This window comes from Scatophagus argus, chromosome 12 (genome assembly GCF_020382885.2).
Source record: "Scatophagus argus isolate fScaArg1 chromosome 12, fScaArg1.pri, whole genome shotgun sequence".
NCBI classification, from domain to species: Eukaryota; Metazoa; Chordata; class Actinopteri; family Scatophagidae; genus Scatophagus; species Scatophagus argus.
The window spans coordinates 4,593,641-4,613,142 of record NC_058504.1 but is presented as its reverse complement, the minus strand read 5'-3'; the positions used below and the strand labels follow the sequence as shown (position 1 = coordinate 4,613,142).

Sequence of the window (19,502 nt, the reverse complement as noted above, 5' to 3'; positions counted from 1 at the left end):
ATCAGTTTGTATTTTGTGGACAGACTACTCCTCACCTGCACTTAACGTCGAGTTATTTTCAATTTTCACACCTAATTTGTCATTTTAAAAGTAAAGCATCCACTGGCTTTGTATAAAAACCTGCTTTATCTGCATTAGTGTCTCCCCTGTCGTCTGAGTTTGGTACGACGGTCCCACGTGTGGTACTGGAGCAACTTTGCTTCGCATGTGGTTCAACTGAACGCAATGAATATATGTTAGTAAACACCCCAAATCCGTGCTAATTCTCCAAAATGTTGTTTGGAAAAGAAGTGCCATGGCGACGTTTGGAGGGCATGTCGTTTGGCATGTACTCTGCCGAAGAGATAAGGTGAGCGATATCTTGTTAGCGTTTGGGTTAAATGCTAAACATTTAAAACAACATGCCTGCCAATGGCAGCGTTGACGTTGTGCTCCAGTATTCAGCTCTCTACTTAAACACATAATTTAACGTAGAGTTGTTGTGTCAGTGTTCATAATAGATAGTCTCGCACCAAAACAGTTTTTCTTTCAGCAGCTGTTAATGTCATTCACATCCGTTAACTTTGTCTCCTTTATCAAATGTGTAGCCTGCAATTTTCGTTGTTTATTTTTGTCATACATCATTAGATATCAGAATGCCATAATACGGTAAGTGTTATTTAGAAAAGTTGAGAGCTTAGAAATCATGATAACCTTTCTGTACTATATTTATTACTCTCGAGGACCCAGTCGGAGCTGAGATGAGGGTCAGCTCTCATCTTTGGAACAATCCTGTACGTGCTATCAAGATGACGCTAAGCACTAATTGCACTGATGTGATGGAACTATCAGCTATTCACTGTACTAGTAAAATGAGCTAAGAATTGCTGAATCCAGTATAATTCGGCAAGCGGTTAGTATAATAATGTATTATTCCCATCTGCTGTCCAGGAAGTTGAGCGTGAAGGCAATCACTAACTCCAGGTTCCTTGATGCGGTTGGGAACGTGGCCCCGAACAGCCTGTACGACCTGGCCCTGGGACCAGCAGACAGCAAAGAGGTGCATCTCTAATGAAATGACATCATGTACACTCTGTGTGAAGAACAATGCACTGATGACACATCTGTAAAACGTCATGGATCAGTATATTACTGACTTGTTGTTGTATCTCTGTAGTTCATCAGTCTGTGTATACAGTTGAAGATTGTGCACATTGAGTTTCTGCAATTACTTTCTACATTTTTCCGTGTTATTTTGTTTTTTCCAGGTGTGTTCAACCTGCTGTCAGGACTTCAACAACTGTCCAGGACACCTGGGCCATGTCGAGCTGCCTCTACCTGTATATAACCCCCTGTTCTTTGATGTGAGCATGTCCATAAATACACCACAGGACCAACCATATACATGCAGTACACACATGTTTACAAATTACTTTTAAAACACTTAAGTAAAGCTTGTTTCAATCCACCTGTGTTAACAAATTTTTGTCTTTTTAAAAATAACCTGTTCTCTCATCTTTTTGCCTTCATCAGAAACTCTACCTGTTGTTGCGTGGCTCCTGTCTGGCGTGTCACATGTTAACATGTCCCCGAGCTGCCATCCACCTGCTGCTGAACCAGCTGAAGTTAGTGGACCATGGAGCCATGCAGGAGGTCTACCAGATAGAACAAATTCTCAACCAGGTGGGTTCTTAATTGCTATGAAAAAACACTGCCAGGCTTAACAAGACTACAGTACACTTTGTGCAGAAATTAATGAGCTGTGATTGGTTATTCCAGTACTAATCCATTAATGTGGAGTTATTATGATTTTTTTTTGTTGTTGTTTTTTCGGTTGTGTTGGTTTTTGTTCATTCTGAATGTGTAAGTGATTATCTGTCATATGATGGTAGGTTACTCTACTAATTAATGTAGCTTCATCGTGTTTTGTAATCATCATTAAGAAACAGCTCTCTGTTTCAACTTTATTCATTTATTTGTGTGTGTCAGTACCTGGAGGAGAATCCCAAAGCCACTGGAGATGAGATTGAGCAGGTGCTTAAGGAGTTTACAGACACTGTCGTTGGAGTGAATGCTGAAAGTCTGGAGAACGTCAGACCGGTGAGTACGCACTCGCGCACGCACGCACACACACACACACACACACTTACAATCACTTGAGGACTGTTCAACATGATTTAAAATATGGAAATCATACTGTGGTGTGCATTCATTTCAGCAGCCGTACCATGCAGCCCTAATGGAGGCACACTGGTCTTATTCTGTGTTTGTGTGCGTTTTTTTTTTAGATTAAACACCTTGTTGAAAAGAAGAGTAGTCTGATAAATGACTTCTGGAGGATCCACATGAAAACCAGGAAGTGCCCTTACTGCAGGTAACTTAGACCAATTCTCCAGTCAGCGACCTTAAATCTGGAGTTGGTCCCCAGGTGCTGTACAGTGGCTGTTCTTCAGGGATGGTTTACATACACAAAACAAGTTTCGTCACATTGACTTTTACACGGCTGTATGTGACAAATATATACTTAGAAATATGACTAAAAGGCTAAAAGTTGTCCCTCTGTGCTTTGTTGCATATAATAGTAAATATTCTAATAGTCTATTTTATGGTGTGTGTGTGTAGGAGTGGGAGGTTTACGATGCGTCGTGAACACAACAGTAAACTGATCGTGACAATGCCATCAGGGGTGCGACCCAGCGGCGACACCGATGGTAAGTAACATTTCAAAGCTATTAGATTATATTTTGTACATTCTGTTCTGTATTGTGCCTCACATGTATGCAACTGGACAAGAAGAGAAAAACACATTCTTAAATTGTGTTAATTTTTGTTTTTGTCTTTTTGTAGAGGATCTGATTGCTGGAAAGAGAGTCTACATGACAGCTAGTACAGCCAGAGAGCACACCCACAAACTGTGGAAGAAAGAAGGTAAAGCTGGTGGAAGAGTAAAACATCCCACCACCCAAAAACATTTGCAGAATGGCAATATCTGTTAGCTATGTGAAAGAATCATTTTCAAAATACAATATGTCCAACAATATAATTCTTCTGTCCTCCCTTTCTTCCAGCTTTCTTCTTGAAGTGCCTGTTCTCTGGGCTGGAGGAGGGGACAGTGTCGAAGGAGGGAGTGAAGGGTTTCTATCCAGATCTGTTCTTTCTGGAGCTGCTGGTGGTCCCACCTTGCAGGTACAGTGTGAATAAACACCTTCACATGCCACAGACTGAACTAGTGGTGCTATGGAATTGGACAAATATTGGTAACGACAAACAGTTGCAACGGCAGTTTTGACTGGAAGCCTAGAAGCAAAACGGGAGCATACAAGCCTGGTTATATTATATCAGTGGACATATTTATTTTGTGCAATAGTAAAGCTGAATATTTAAAGTACTGATGTTAGCTGAGGTTGTGTAAGCATAGTGCTTCATGGTGGTGCTCCTCCTCTCCCTGTCAGGTATCGTCCAATCAACCGCCTGGGTGACCAGATGTTTACAAACGGTCAGACAGTCAACATGCAAGCTGTCATGAAGGACTGCGGAGTCATAAGGAAACTTCTCGCTCTCATAGCAGGCGAGAAAACTGCTCAGGAAGAAGAGGTAAGACGTGTGTGACGATGAAAGCTCTCAGAGTTCTTCTTCATACTTTTTCTTTTAATAAAAAAACATGTTCGCTGCATAGATCTAGTTCAATGTCTTTGTTTTTGTCCTCTTGTCCATCTCAGGCTCCCGAACAGACAGACCAGACTTTTTTGTCAGGGATCCCCGGGCTGACGTTAACAGATAAACTCTACAACATCTGGATCCGACTGCAGACCCATGTTAACATCGTCTTTGACAGTGACATGGACAAAATGATGACAGAGAAATACCCTGGAATCAGACAGGTATCATGTACACACATACTGCAACGTCATGAGCCTTCCATTTTCTTTTTGTTTGCTTGTAAAGGCACTACAGTTGCATCATCTCTTCTCTACCAGATCTTGGAGAAGAAGGAAGGATTATTCCGGAAACATATGATGGGAAAACGAGTGGACTACGCTGCAAGATCTGTCATCTGTCCAGACATGTACATAGGGACCAATGAGATAGGAATACCTATGGTACATCTGTCTGTGTTTCAGATTCTTTTTTCTGTGTATAAATCAATCCTCCAAGTCTGAATCAAAATGAAACAAACTATCCATGCCGTCCATGCTCGTGCAGGTGTTTGCCACCAAGCTGACCTACCCCCAGCCTGTCACTCCATGGAACGTGAAGGAGCTCCGTCAGGCTGTTCTCAACGGGCCCAACATCCACCCTGGTGCTTCCATGGTGATAAACGAGGACGGCCGGAGAACCATCCTATCTCCTACCAACCTTGCACAAAGAGAAGCTGTTGCTAAGCAGCTGCTAACACCATGTCCTGAACCACATAAGATGCCCATGAAGATAGTAAGTCAGATACTTTGATTGTGATTGCAGTCATTCACAGACTTGAACCTGTGTGAGTTAACCTCTCACTGTTGGTGACACAGCCCTTCACTCTTCTCTTGTCCAGGTGAATCGTCACATCAAGAATGGAGATGTTTTGTTACTGAACAGACAGCCAACCCTGCACAGACCGTCAATACAAGCCCACTGTGCACGTATATTACCAGGGGAGAAGGTACGATCATATTGGCCCAAGTTTATTTGTTTCACTGTTCGTGCAGGGTTGGGGTTGAAATAAACATGTGATGTATACCGAATTGTCTTTGATCTTAATTTTATGTTGCAGGTACTCAGACTCCACTATGCCAACTGCAAAGCGTACAACGCTGACTTTGATGGAGATGAAATGAACGCACACTTCCCTCAAAGTGAGCTGGCTAGAGCAGAGGCCTACACATTAGTCAGCACTGACCAGCAGTACCTCGTCCCCAAGGTGGGCATACATACACACACACTCACACGCTGTGTAACACAATTCGCTGCAGTTCTAAACCAAACACCATCGACGGTTTGTTTCTCTCAGTAGAAACAAACTCACAGTTTCTGTTTGAACTGATTTGATCAGACCTATCGTGCTGAGGAAATGTGGGCCATTCTGGGATTTTCTGAGCACAGCTAGCCAGTCAAATTAGTAATACTGCTTTGTACCACATTAACTAATATTACTGGTGGTGGTTCTGGCATTCTGATAATCATTTCGGCGTATTTAATTGGCGAACAAGCTGAGAGAGAGACCAAAACAAAACATTTATTCTTTTTAACTGAACAGTTTTTATGCTGTTTTATTATCAGGTAAGCCAGACTAAGCAGATACAGAGTTTCTTGTTATACATTAACATTAAATTGATATGATGTGCATTGTTATTTTTTGTTTTATGCATTGGTAATCAGCCATATCACCGTAAGTACACATCAAGAATTTACCACATGTACATGAGTTAAAGTGGTGGTACTTTTCTCTCTGCCTTCAGGATGGTAAACCTTTAGCAGGTCTGATCCAGGACCACATGGTATCGGGCACAAGGATGACAATACGAGGCTGTTTCTTCACCAGAGACCAATACACCGAGTTGGTGTATCGAGGACTAACGGACAAACAGGGCAGAATTAAACTGCTGCCCCCGGCCATACTCAAACCACAGCAGCTCTGGACAGGAAAGCAGGTAACTGACCTTTTAGTCTTTGTTTATGTAAAGTTTCTTTAACACTCATGATCTAATAAAGAAAAACACGGCCATGGCCATGAAGTGATTTAGTGCTTCTCCATGCTCAGCAGTATTATTGAGCGGTTGTGCTATTGGGATTTTGGTGTTTCTGGTAGGTGGTGTCTACGCTCCTGCTGAATGTAATCCCACAGAAGGCTGTGCCGCTCAACCTGGTCGGAAAATCCAAAATACCCAGCAAAGCCTGGATCCAGGTCCCACCGCGAGCTGCTCCTGGCTACAGATCTGACAGCATGTGTGACTCACAGGTAAACTCACACGATGCTGGAAGATTTCAGTTTCCGACCTAAATCAACGTGTCAGCTTGATCCAAGCTGTATCAATACACTAGAAGAATTTAAAAATGGTTCACACAATGTTTAAAACCCTCAGGGAAAGCAAAGTGGGTGGAGCTCGATGAGGCAGTCTTGAAATTTTGGACAAGATCTGTAACATCTGTTTTTTATTTTATTTTTTTTTTGCCAAATGTATTACCTCCTTTTCCTCTCCTTTCTTCTTGTTTCCCAGGTGGTGATTCGTGAGGGAGAGCTGCTGGTGGGAGTTCTGGACAAAGCTCACTATGGCTCCTCAGCCTACGGTCTGGTTCACTGCTGCTATGAGCTGTATGGAGGGCAGACCAGTGGCAAACTGCTCAGCTGTCTAGCTCGACTCTTCACCGCTTACTTGCAGCTGTACCGAGGCTTTACTCTGGGTAGGAAGCCAGATACAGCGAACAAAATGCGTACAGCAAGTGTTGCATTCCTTACTGATTACAGACGGCATCGCTGTTTTGGGTTTACAGTTTTTGTGTATTGCTGCTGAAGACAGAAGACAGAGGATTATTATGTCAAAAATGTTTAACGGTTTGTGTCTAGGTGTGGAAGACATCCTGGTGAAACGGGGCGCCAATAGACAGAGGAAAAAAATCATCCAAGAGTCACTGAAGATTGGCACCAAAGTGAGTAAAGCACTGAATTCTCTGATAGTGTTTACATTACTGATTACTGTGATGACCCTGGGTGCACATGTGTCAAGAACCTTCATAACTGGACTGCATTTTGTCTTATTCTGACATATAAACATGAAAGGCACCAGTCCATAGGAAATAAGTGTTTACAAAGACTGCAGCCGTGTCAAATTCAGGGCTTCCTGCTCGGTGGATGCCACTGGCCAAAATGGCTGCCACAGTGGAGCTGTAGTTCATGAGCCCCATGTTGCTCCAACATGGCCACTGGGGATAAATATGTACTACACACAAACATCTAGTGACATGAACATAGCCAACAGAAGAGTACCATTACTCTGCAGCTGTCCCAAATACTGATGGTTGTCTGAACTTTTATCCACAGGCCCATTCACTGCTCTCATCACTGAGAAAATCTCATATGTGTATTTGTTGCTTTCTCTGTTCTCTGTGGATTGGTTAGGAGCAGGCAGCAGCATCCACTGCTCTCTGCCACAGTGTATTTATCCATGCTGCCACAGGGAGGTGCCAGAGTCCGAATTTTTGGAAATTCATTGCATTGTGGCTTTAAATACAACCTTAAGGCTGCAGTCATCTTGCTCTTTAGCTTCTAAATGCTGTGCTATGTTCAAAAGCTGTATGCTGACTTTGGTTGTTCACTGTTTGGTTCTGCTGCTGTTGCTGTTTTTAGATTCTGAAAGTGATACTTTGCGAACAACGAGAGTGAACCAAAACAGGAAAGCTATGGCGAGACAACTAAACAACAAACTTAAACACACTAGAAATCTTAGTAAAGCCGAGGCAGGCTGCAGATTGTTTTGATATTTCTCTGTAGGTTCATCACTACCAGTGGCCTGTTCTTCTTTGTCACATCGTTCGTCATTTGATATAAAAATATCTTTGGTTTCCTACTTTAAGGCTCTGCAGACAGCCTTCAACCTGCCCTCCAATGTGGATCAAACGGAGGCTCAGAGCCGCTGGCAGGATGCTCACCTCAACCCAGACCAGAGAGACTTCAGCATGGCCGACCACAAGTTCAAAGAAGTGGCCAACCAAGTCAATAATGACATTAACAAGGTGACCTGCCCTATGTTTAGTAACACACCCATCTCTGCTGCTGATACAATGAGTGATGACTGGTGCACTCTGATTGCTCTGTTGGCACGCAGTACCAGCGTGGTGAAATGAAATAGAAACACGTGGGTTGATTCCTCTGCAGAATGTGTTTGAGGAGCTCTGGAATGTTACCTGAGTTTACTTTAGTTCTTGTAGGATACCTGTAGGATCCATTTGTATAACTGTCTTGGTTAGGGAATGGTAGTATTGATAACTATCAAACAATCATGTCTCCATTTTATTCATTCATTACAACTACACAGAGCAGAGTGTGTGCATTTTGTTCATTCATTCACACATTCATTTGTTTTAATGCCACCGTAATCTTTTAATTCATTGATACAGCTTTCCTTATCTTCACTGATTTTCAGATATAGTGTGCAGTAATGTGCAAAAGGGTCTTTTGTTGCTTGCGATCACACCTCATTTCCTGTCAGCTTTCAATTGTACTCCATCCAACAAATGTACAGAAAAGTCCAAAAATGGACTTTCTTTTTTAAAAAAAGGAGTGCATGTCTGTGCAGTCTTCTTCACAGTTTTTTGTCATGATGGTGAGTTGTGGTTGCTTGTGTTTGTAGGTGTGCATGCCAGTCGGACTCCACACCTCTTTCCCAGACAACAACCTCCAGCTGATGGTCCAATCAGGAGCCAAGGGATCTACTGTAAACACCATGCAGGTATCCCCCAGTCTTCAACACATAGACACACACACACACACAGTGTAGGTTTTCATGGGGACATTACATAGACTTCCATTAATTTCCTGCAGACTTACTCAATTCAAAATCATATCCTGCCTAACGCTGACCCTAACCTTTACTCTGACCTTAACCTAAACCTCAGACTCAACCAGACCGTAAAGTCACGTGTAGCTGTGTAAACAGGTTTTTGTCCCCATGAGATAAAAACATGTACACACACGCACACATCTTAATGTTTTCCTCACATCACACTGTAATGTATTTTACATCAATTTGGGTCAAGAGTTCTGAACTAATTAATTAACCCACAGTTGAACTGACCCCTGTGTGTGCATGTTTCAGATTTCGTGTCTTCTAGGTCAGATTGAGTTGGAGGGCCGTAGGCCTCCACTGATGCCTTCTGGGAAGTCTTTGCCGTGCTTCCAGCCCTACGATCCAGCACCCGGTGCCGGGGGCTTCGTTTCAGGAAGGTTCCTCACAGGCATCAAACCACAGGTACACGAGGGGATCTTTGTGTGTGTGTGTGTGTTTGCATTCTGTAGAGGACTTGTTTTACAAGTTGCTTTTACACTGCATCTCTCTTATATTTACAGGTTCTTTTTATGGGCACTGGTGCTATGACAACAGCTTGATCCCTTACAGGCTTATTTTAAAAATTCTTGTTCCATCATGATACATTTCTTCCGTTGTCTGCAGGAATTTTTCTTCCACTGTATGGCCGGCAGAGAGGGACTGGTCGACACAGCCGTTAAAACGTCTAGATCAGGCTACCTGCAGAGGTAACGTAAATTTAACTGCCTAATAATTTGGAGGAGGCTGCTGTCATCTTTAAATTTCAGTCAGACGAGCATGCAGAGAAACCACGTTTGCATTTGTTGTGGTTCGTGTGTTCAGTTTCTCTCAAATGCTCTAACAAACGTGTCTGCAGGCCCAGTTCACTTTTATATGTCCTCAATGCTTTCCTGAGAAACGCTTTGAGTTAAACTGCTTCCTGCCAAATCTTGTATGTGAGGGCAACAAAGTTGACAGGGAAATGTAAACGAGGCAGTAGTTGACCTGTTACCACAAAAACACTGTCAAAATAAACCTTTGTTGTTGTTGAAGTTAATTTTTAGGTGTGACCCAACTGTTATCACACTTGGCTCCAGGGAGCATTGTTAGGCTTTGCTTAAGCATAAATAAAGTAAAAGGTTGAGTTTGATTGAAAAGATATTTTGCTATATTTTATTCAGAATTCTGTAGTGTGAAATATATCTGAACCAGTGGAGCAAAGTAATTTAAACTAACTCAGTTGTTTTTTCCTTTTTAAAGAAGAATAAACTTTTATTGGCAGTATATATAGTTTTACATACACTGAATTTTTCCTCTGCATCCCATCCTTGGTTGAACACACATGCAACACCCAACAAATTACATGCAGTGAACACACACAGGAGTTCATCATGTGAACCAAAGCAAAACCCGCCCAACAGCGAAGAAACTCATCCTTGGATGGTCCTATTGTTTTTTTTATGTTGTCTTTCTTCTCCCCTGCTTGACACCCTCTCTTGGGCAGATGTATTATAAAGCATTTGGAGGGTTTGGTCGTACAGTACGATCTGACGGTGAGGGACAGCGATGGATCTGTGGTCCAGTTCCTGTACGGTGAAGACGGGCTGGATATCCCCAAGACTCAGTTCCTGCAGCCAAGACAGTTCCCCTTCATAGAGGAAAACTATGAGGTAAAACAGAGCAGAACACAAACATGAAATTATTCTGAACGTGTCATCGATAATGACGTGTATAAATAATGCTGATATGATGAAAATGAATGATATATTCTTTGTGTACATGTTTTTTTTTCCTCGTTATATGATGGTTGTATCTGTTTTGGGCTTTCTTGAGAACATCTGGAGGTGTGCACCACTTCTTTAACTGTGCACCTCTTCTGATTAATGAAAAGGAGAACATATGGGTTATGCTGGGTCACGCAGCATCTGATCTGAAGCTTAGCCGCGGACCTGAGCCGAAAGGCAGTAAAAGGATATTCATCCCTTGTGAGCTGAGCACGGGTGATGCAGAGGAATAATCTCTTGAGAAAATTCACAAAGTTGGCCTCACTGGCAGTTCTAACTAAGGACGTACAGATTACTCTCATCTGAATATACTGATAATGAAGAAAACCGAACAAAAAAAAAAAACACCAATGCTATTGTCTATATAGTGTAGTTGCAATGGACAATGGATGTAATGATATCCTCAAAAGTGTACATCATGCTGAATAGACTCTTCACTCTGTCTGATGACCTCTGTGTAAAATGACACCCTCAAATATAATTACACTGTTTTGATACACTATAGAGATTAGACTTTTTTACAAATAACTTAAATTGACCTGAGCAAGTCAGACACAGGGCCCATTTGTGGGTTTTTAGTAATTTCTTTCCCCACACGGGCCAAACCACAGGTTGCACTTCTGCTGCACATAGCTGCTGAGGTTATAGTGATGTGGTGTAACAGTTTGTTTTGTTTTTTTTTTAACCTTACAGCAGAAGTAGAATTAAACAAATGAATAAATTAAATGTTTAAATTGTTATTGTTATTAAATTGTTCAGTACTTTGTAAAGTGTGCAAATTGTTTTTGTTTCCTGCAGTTAAATGAGAATATTGATACAACTTTCATATCTGTACATCAAGTATGGAGCACGGAGGCTATTAGCTTCGTCATATAAAGACTGCAAGCCTTGTTCTCACTAAAGTTAAAAATAAAAAATGAAATATGCTAACCAGTGTATCTAAATTTCTCAAAATAGTTATAGCCAGTAACTCCTGATAAATAAATTGATGTTTTTCTTTTTCTTTTTGGTTTGTAAGGGTTAAACAAACCAGATGATTAGACTTCATTAGATGTATTAGCAGGCATATTTTTGAAACTAAAACGGATACACACTAGCTGTTCTCCCCTGCTTTAAATCCTTATGTTGTGCTAAGCTAACCATAGCCCAGCTCTGTACTTAATGCACAGACATGAGAGTGAAATTGATTTTCTAAGCTAAATATCTCTCTACTTAATAAATATACTTCCAAAAATTTTTACTTTCGTGCAATAAATCTTGAATTTATCTTTTTTTTTTAATTGCTTAGCTAAATTTTCCCCTCTTTCCTGTCCTACCTAGCAAATTAACCAGAACAATTTAAAACAAACCAGCCTTGTGTTTCTCCATTCATGTCAGGTCATCAAGAGGTCCCAGGGTCTGGATGGGGTTTTGGCACGTTTGGACACTCAGACTGCCAGTCAACACTTTGCTGCCATCCAGCGCTGGAAGGAAAAGAGAGAGCTGGCATGTCCACGGAGAGGTAGACAACAAAGTTTGGCTGCCCAGAACTCTGTGTGATTTATCATCAGATTATTAGATTTAAATTTAAGCTGACTAAAATGTTCATCATGATTCCCACAATAGTTGACTGAAGTCGCATTCTGTTCTACAAAGTAAAGATTACTATAGTTTCTGTGCTATTTGTCAGAATCCAGGAAATGGAAAGCACCGTGTTGTCTGTTACATGTACTCTGCCTGTGTAAATGTATTGTCATGTAATGTTTTGTATCCTAATCCGTGTCAGGAGCGTTCTTGCTGTTTTCCCAGAGGAAATTGGCCAAACTGAAACCTATGGATCAAAGAGCAGAGTCAGGTGCATACGGCAGAAATGCTGCTGTACAGCAGGTATTGAAACAGCATTAATTAATCATTTAAACAGAACGAAATTGAAGTGTACCAAAAGATCACTTTACATATGTAGAGTATGTAAGGTCACTTTACTGCTCTCACCCAGCGTAACCAAGCTGTCATTTGAACTGTGCCCTCAGGTCGTAGAGCAGTGGCACTCACTGGATGAGTCGAGCAGATCAAAATACAACAGGAAGGCTTCCCGCTGCCCTGAGCCCTCTTTGAGCTTGTTTAGGCCAGATGTCTGCTTCGGATCAGTATCTGAAAACTTTCACGGCATCACAGAAAAATACCTACAGAGCAGAGGCGGCCTGAGTGAAGACAGCCTGGACGCTGACAGGTACTGAATGTGAGATATCTCAAATGGACCAAAACACATCGGTACTAAATTTGTAAACAAATATGACATACTGAAACAACAGTGGGAAAAACAGCTTTACAGTTGCATTCATCAGAGAGACATGGTCCTCAGCAAAGGAATGTGCTCAAGGCGTCAAACAACGTTGAAACAATACAGCCTTTCATAGGCCACAAAAGGAAGTGCTGCCATAAACAGGGCTTCCTACTGACAATATAGAATAGAATATAAAAAGACAGATAACTTATTAGGTGCACCAGCTAATGCAGCATGCTGTAACAGCCCTGCAATAAATCCTATTTCTAGCAATTCAGTTTCATAGTGACAGAAACAGAATCAAATAAGCCTTGTGTGTCTCTCTCTCTCTCTCTCTCTCTCCCTCTCTCCCTCTCTCTCTCCCTCCCTCCCTCCCTCTTCCTCCCTCCCTCTTCCTCCCTCCCTCTCTCTCTCTTTGGATCTTCAGCCTCCGTCAACTGTTTTACTATAAGTGGCAGCGTTCACTATGTGATCCAGGTGAGGCAGTGGGTCTGCTGGCAGCTCAGTCCATTGGGGAGCCCTCCACCCAAATGACTCTCAACACCTTCCACTTTGCTGGGAGAGGGGAGATGAACGTCACGTTGGGAATACCTCGGTAATGTCACCACCTGACTCATTCTTTACATTTTACGCACCTATAAACACATTATCCACAGATCCATGTACGGCTTTGGAAAGTTTGCTAAATGCGATGAAGAAAATAAACAATGTGTGTCTGTGTGTATTGTAGTGTCAAAGCAGCGAATAAGGAAGATAAGGAAACAAAAGAAGGGATGCAGTAGTGTTTTCCAGTCCAAACGCTACTGTCCTGTTTAATAATGTAAAATTTTGAAAATATGATATGAATTGTTTTTTATGCTTTGTTTGTTATGCACATACCACTGAATATCTTTATTAACATTAAATTTTGGCTCTCCTGGTCAGACAAGTGTTTGAATTCTGTCTCATCAGGACCACTGCTGCAAAATGCCCTCCCTGAAACAGCTTTCCTGCGTCAACGCTTTTTACGTTTGTCTCCTTAGTCCTCCCTGCTTCAGCCTTCCAAGCCTTCCTGCACACTTTACTTCCATGTCTCGCTCTGTCTTGCAGACTGAGGGAGATCCTGATGGTGGCCAGCTCCAATATTAAAACTCCCATGATGAGTGTTCCAGTGCTAAACAACAAGAAAGCCTTGAAGAGGGCCAAGACGCTTCGTAAAAAACTCACCAGAGTCTGTCTTGCTGAGGTAAGGATCAGCTTCTCTCTTCAAAACTCACTACCTAATATCTTCTATTTTCATCTGCTGTTTCCTCTTTTTTGCCTGACAAGTACTTGTTTGTCTTCCTCTTTCTGTGAATCTTTCATTTTCTCCTTCACACTGTGTTTTGTTTGTAGTTGTTTTTGAAAATGTGCTAATCTTTGAGCTCAACTCATTAAAAACTAGAACTCCCCACAACTCTGTGTGTGTGTGTGTGTGTGTTTTGGTGTGAGCACAGGTTCTGCAGAAAGTCGATGTCGTGGAATCGTTAAGGATTGGAAAGCAAAGGTTTCGGACATTCAAAATCACCTTCCACTTCCTGCCTCCTCACCGTTACTGTGACGATAAGCTGCTGTCACCCACACAGATCCTCCATTACATGGAAACAAGGTGTGTGTGTGTATGTGTGCTTGTGGATTCTGTGCAAGAGTTCATGAAGAAATAAAATCTGATATTAACCTTGTTTGTCCTTGTTTGCCCAGGTTTTTCCGTCTTCTCCTTGAAGCCATTAAGAAGCGCAGCGCTAAGCTGGCTTCCATTGCAGTAGAATCGAGGAAGGCCACACTCAGAGATAAGGACCATGATGGTGACGGAGCAGCTGACACAGCAGGGGTCTGTTTTTACCTGCTTTGTCTGCATTTCAGTGGGATTTTTATGACTTGTGTTTTGGTTTGTCTTCTCTTGAATCTTTTTTTTTTTTCATCTTTGTCTTGTTGATGTTCCTTCAGTTGGATGATGGGGAGGGAGAAGAGGAGCGAGAGATTGTCGATGACCAGGGCAACGAAGGAGACGCTGATGCTTCAGATGCCAAGCGAAAAGACAAACAGGAAGAAGAGGTACGAAAATGGATGAAATACTTCAAATGTGTGGGTGTATGATTTTTAATTGCAGACTTAGAAATGTGTCTTCTGGTTAATACTACTACTACTAATTATTATTATTAATAATAATAAGAAGAATGACAATGATGATGAGGAGAATGCATACTGATTAGTAATAATCAAAATACTGATTTCATCTGCACTAAAAATGAAAATCAGATTTAGAACAGTAACTAAGTACAATCCACTCAAATCCTATTCTCGAGTACAATTTTGAGGTAATGGTACTTAACTTGAGTATTTCCAATTTCTGCTACTTTATGCTTCCTCTCTGCTACATTTTGGAGGCTGATATCGTACTTTGTACTCCACTAAATTTATTTCATTACTTTAGTAACCGGATACTTTGTACATTCAGATTAGTAATACAAATACAAATCTACTATTTTAAGAAATTATTTCAAAATTAGTTTTTTTTGTCTGGAATCGGACAACAAAAACAGATACTGATGATAGGAAAAGTGCTCAATATCAGATCGGATAATCGGCCCAGCTGATAATTATCTATTCCTCTATAACAATAATAATAATCTTAATGATAATAATACTGCTAAAAGAGCCACCAGGTGCCAATTTCACAGCTGCTACAGTGATTATAAGACATCTCTTGGAACCACAAACCAGTGTTGCCATCCCCAGTGCCGTGTGGCTGAGAATCCATGATTAAAAGGGGACATGGTTGGATTTAAAGGAATGTCTGCATTGCATAAATCACATCAGTTGTTTTTCTGCAAGAAGAATCCTTTTTCCCAAGCAATGTTATTTGATTTTGTAAAATTTGTGTTTTTAATCCATTAGCTTAGCTTGGTAAGCAAAAATCACCTGATCTTCTGAAGACTTGCATAAACTAGCATAACGGCTCTTGGAAACATTGCGTGACATTTATCTGTCTTTAAGTTATACCACTTTTTAACTCCAAATGTAAAATGATTTCACTTAGACTTTTTTTGCAATATTTTGAGGGGTTGATGGAAAAGAATCTCAGCTCAAGTGCACTCAAGCCAAAATAAAAGGATTAATAAAAGGATTCTCTGCTAACCTCTGTAAGGTGGACTATGAGAGTGAGGAAGAGGAAGATGGAGGTGATGAGGGAGAGGATAAAGAAGATCAGGGGGAGGAGGTGGAGGAGAACTTGGAGAACACTCAGGAGGAGTCCCAGCCAGAATCCACAGGAGTGGGGGCGGGAGGAGAAGAGACCTTGAACCAGATGAGAGTAAACTCTGTTCTGCAGTCCAACCCGGCGATAGAGAGATATTGCTATGATCTCAAGAATGAACTGTGGTGTGAGGTGAGTTCGTAACCTCGATTTTTAACCTTAAAAGGTAGCTTATATTTGTTTTTATTTTTTTGCAACAAAATCTCTGAAGGGAATGAAACCTCCTAACAAATATCATCTGAGTAGCTGTAGTCGTATACAGCTTTATCCCTTTGTGTCATGTAACCCCACTGTCATTCAGAATGTTATATAATGTTCAGTCCTGTTTACAGCTGCAGCTATGTGAAAGGAAATGCTAAGTGTGCAGGTGTAACTCTACAAGGTGTCTGTTGTCGGTTTTGATGTTAAACAAAACATCACGTACATTACAGTCTGGTGTGCAGTCTTTCTAACTGAGTACTATCGTCATGCTTCAATGGTTAACTGACTTCCTTTTGTAAAGCCACTTCATCAAGGCTCAAAAATACTGTGTTGTTTCTTCAGCCCCATCATTGAGCATCGGCCGTGTGAATGTTGCTGTACTGAGCTGTTATTGAGATCCTGACGAGTTTTGAAATCTGATTTTGCCAAGACATTTTGTTTGTACACATGCTACAGTATGAATCATCTCGCACTCTGTCTGTCTCAGTCACACACACACACACACACACACACACACACACACACACACACACACGTGACTTCTCAATGTCTCTTCATTTGCTATGTGTTTTTTTTTTTTTTACCCTACAAAAGGTCCTCTTTCCTTTTCCTGCCAGTTTTTTTGGCCCACCCTGTACTTTTAAATATTCAAAAATAAATGCTGATGCATCTCTTAAGGCAGTTTATCTATTTTTAATTGGTAATTGTAGCAAAGCCTCACCATTGTTGTCCTTATCTGGAGTTCAGTACCGGTTCATTAATTTCAAAACAATTTAACACCTGTGTCTGATGCTATGCACTGCCAATGGCCTAAACTTATCATTAGGTTAGTGTTTTAAACCCTGATCACTTCATCTCATTCATAGGTCGACCTGGTTTTGCCGGTTAGCAAGGTGCACTTTGACTTGACTTCAGTCCTGTCAACGCTGGCCCACAACGCCGTCATCATGGAGACCAAAGGCTTGACACGCTGTCTGCTGAGCGAAACCACAACGAAAACTGGAGAGAAGGCGACGGTTCTCAACACAGAAGGAATCAACATGCACGAAATGTTCAAGTACAGTGATGTATGTTGAGATTGTGGTTTTGGTTTACACTTACAGTTTTGGAATTCTGGACTCGTTTTTTGGTTTTTGGCGTGTGGTCATTCTAGTTGTATCAGAACTTTGATCCGTTTTTAACATTTTGACAGGAGCCACAGATGCACAGTGTTTTGTAATCATCATCCTACAAGGATTCAAGATACTAACAAATAAAATATTTTTAGCATTCACGATACTTTTAAAGGTATCTCACAGATCCAGAGTGCCAGTTGGACATATCTAATTTATTAACCATATCTAATGGTACTTTCAGATATCTGACTTAGACCTGGTCCAATTCAGTTCAAATCCTAATCACTGTAGTGGAGTAAAAGCAGACATTTTTTGTAAATTTGGATTATAGTATCGTTTGAATTTTGAAAAAAAGCCTTGACTTCATAATCAGAGTTTTATGGTTAAGATTAATTTCTCAAGAAACATTATTGCATATTATGGGCTTATACATTATTATCATTGTCTTGGTGATAAGCCTACACTGACACTATTTTTTTTCCTCCAGATCTTGGACATCAACAGACTGTACTCCAATGAGGTCCATGCCATGGCGAACACGTATGGCATTGAAGTGGCTCTGAAAGTCATAGAGAAGGAGATCAAAGATGTCTTTGCCGTCTATGGTACTCACACACACAGAGTTGTTTCCATCACTTCAGAGGACATCACATTGACCTCCATTCATTTCCTAGAGACATAGCCTAACCATAACCACACACAGGTGACCAAGGCTATCAGAGGTACTCAGGTTTTGTCTGTTTTCTCTGTCCGTCTCCAGGTATCGAGGTGGACCCTAGACATCTGTCACTGGTAGCAGACTATATGTGTTTTGAAGGCGTATATAAGCCATTAAATAGGCACGCCATCCGGTCCAACTCTTCCCCTCTGCAGCAGATGACCTTTGAGACCAGCTACAAATTCCTCAAACAGGCTACCATGCTGGGTGAGGAACAGATGATGATAATAATAATGTAAAGAAAGTTCATATGCTGACTGAGTTCTGCAAATACTGATTTTTCTAGTTTTTTATGGCGTGACTGAGGCCAATGAGAGACATCTGGCACTACACGCAACAGATAAGACGTCACTCTGTGTGTAGAGATTGAAGAGTTTAGCTGTTGATCCAGGTTAATGAACAAAGCTGTCTCTGTGGATTTCTTTTTGTCATGCTTAACAGGACAAGATTAAACTTGTTTTAAAGTGTAACCTCATTTCCACTGCAATGTCCACTGAATTCTGAGGCTTCTTAAAGGTTCATGACTGTGCTTCAGGGAGATTCGAGGCTTTTTGCATTTTGGAGCTGCCAGTTTGCTTGTTTTTTAGTTCATGGTGGTTTTCCTTCCTTTTTCAGGATCACATGACAAGCTGGTGTCACCTTCAGCCTGCCTGGTGGTGGGGAAGGTTGTCAGAGGTGGAACTGGACTGTTTGAACTGAAGCAGCCTCTGCAGTAGGAGAGGACATACTGCTGTCAGCAGTCGTATCGGTCGGATGTGATGTAGAAAGACAAATGTTGTGAACTGATATCACAGAGCTGGAGTGGATTAACTTTCAGTCAGTAGGATTCATCATCAGCTGACCATGAACCCACGTTGCCTTCCCCAGCGCCGTGTGGCTAAGAATTAGTGTAGTGCTAAAAATAAAACTAAAAGGGCTGTAAACATAAAAGTTAAAAAGTAACAGAAAAAATGTAATGAAAACATAAAGTTTATACAGTACATGGTTGGATCTAAAATAAAACTTTCACATTTTCTACATTGATGTTAAACATTTTCACATAGAAATAAGTGTCTGTGTTGTTATTTGTTTCTGATTTACAGATAATTGCAGAAAGTTTTTCTATAAGCAAAATAATGTTTAATCAATAAAATGTGTGGGTTTAATTGTATCTATCACTTTGTTAAGCAAATATGACCTGATTTCTTGAAGAATGTTTGAAACTTTCATAAAAATCGAGTCTCTGGGAAACATTGTGAGGCACTTACCTTTTCTGACAAATAAATAAAAATGACTTCTTTTTCTGAGTGAATGTAGCCCAGCCGTTGTGAAAGGACTGAAGTTCTTCACTGGAGAAGACTGAGCTCACAGCAGGTGCGTCATGCTGTGAAAATAGGATTATTATATATATAATAGAAGTATAAAAATTCTATATAATATAATATCAGCTCTATGCAGCTAGCTTTTCTTTAAAAAATGAAAGTTGAAATGTGTATAAAGAATTATACCTTCTTGTTGTTTGACGTTTTTTCCCCAAACTTTTATTTATTTATTTGTTTATTTATTTATTTATTATTATTATTATTATTATTATTATTATTATTATTATTATTATTATTATTATTATTATTATTATTTGCATTTCCTTGTTCTTTAAATTGAACCTTCAGTTGAGCACGTCGGTA

General features: G+C 40.8%; 1 protein-coding gene and 1 non-coding gene across 2 annotated transcripts; both read left to right on the top strand.

Moving 5' to 3' along the window:
• The first annotated feature begins 211 nt into the window (after positions 1-211).
• On the top strand, positions 212-19,124 carry polr1a (RNA polymerase I subunit A). The gene is made up of 37 exons (XM_046407116.1): positions 212-349; positions 931-1,039; positions 1,248-1,343; positions 1,513-1,662; positions 1,969-2,079; positions 2,268-2,353; positions 2,602-2,690; positions 2,827-2,907; positions 3,048-3,165; positions 3,432-3,573; positions 3,699-3,860; positions 3,957-4,079; positions 4,183-4,410; positions 4,517-4,624; positions 4,736-4,882; positions 5,421-5,612; positions 5,771-5,920; positions 6,180-6,363; positions 6,527-6,609; positions 7,534-7,692; positions 8,310-8,408; positions 8,775-8,927; positions 9,129-9,211; positions 9,988-10,153; positions 11,645-11,768; positions 12,033-12,133; positions 12,277-12,476; positions 12,958-13,125; positions 13,620-13,755; positions 14,006-14,157; positions 14,250-14,379; positions 14,496-14,603; positions 15,697-15,936; positions 16,872-17,072; positions 17,608-17,725; positions 17,881-18,045; positions 18,454-19,124. The coding sequence occupies exons 1-37, from the start codon at positions 273-275 to the stop codon at positions 18,552-18,554; spliced, it is 5,040 nt and encodes a 1,679-aa protein (XP_046263072.1). The 5' UTR covers positions 212-272; the 3' UTR covers positions 18,555-19,124.
• On the top strand, positions 6,775-6,911 carry LOC124068757. Its single transcript, XR_006844972.1, has one exon. It is a non-coding gene; the product is annotated as a small nucleolar RNA SNORA5 (small nucleolar RNA).
• Positions 19,125-19,502: the final 378 nt, after the last annotated feature.

Excerpts from the sequence above, each read along its gene's own strand:
- polr1a (XM_046407116.1), top strand. The coding sequence starts at position 273 with ATGTTGTTTGGAAAAGAAGTGCCATGGCGACGTTTGGAGGGCATGTCG. Across the intron at positions 2,908-3,047 it reads CAAACTGTGGAAGAAAGAAG|CTTTCTTCTTGAAGTGCCTG; the intron begins GTAAAGCTGGTG and ends CCTTTCTTCCAG. Across the intron at positions 12,134-12,276 it reads GAAATGCTGCTGTACAGCAG|GTCGTAGAGCAGTGGCACTC; the intron begins GTATTGAAACAG and ends CTGTGCCCTCAG.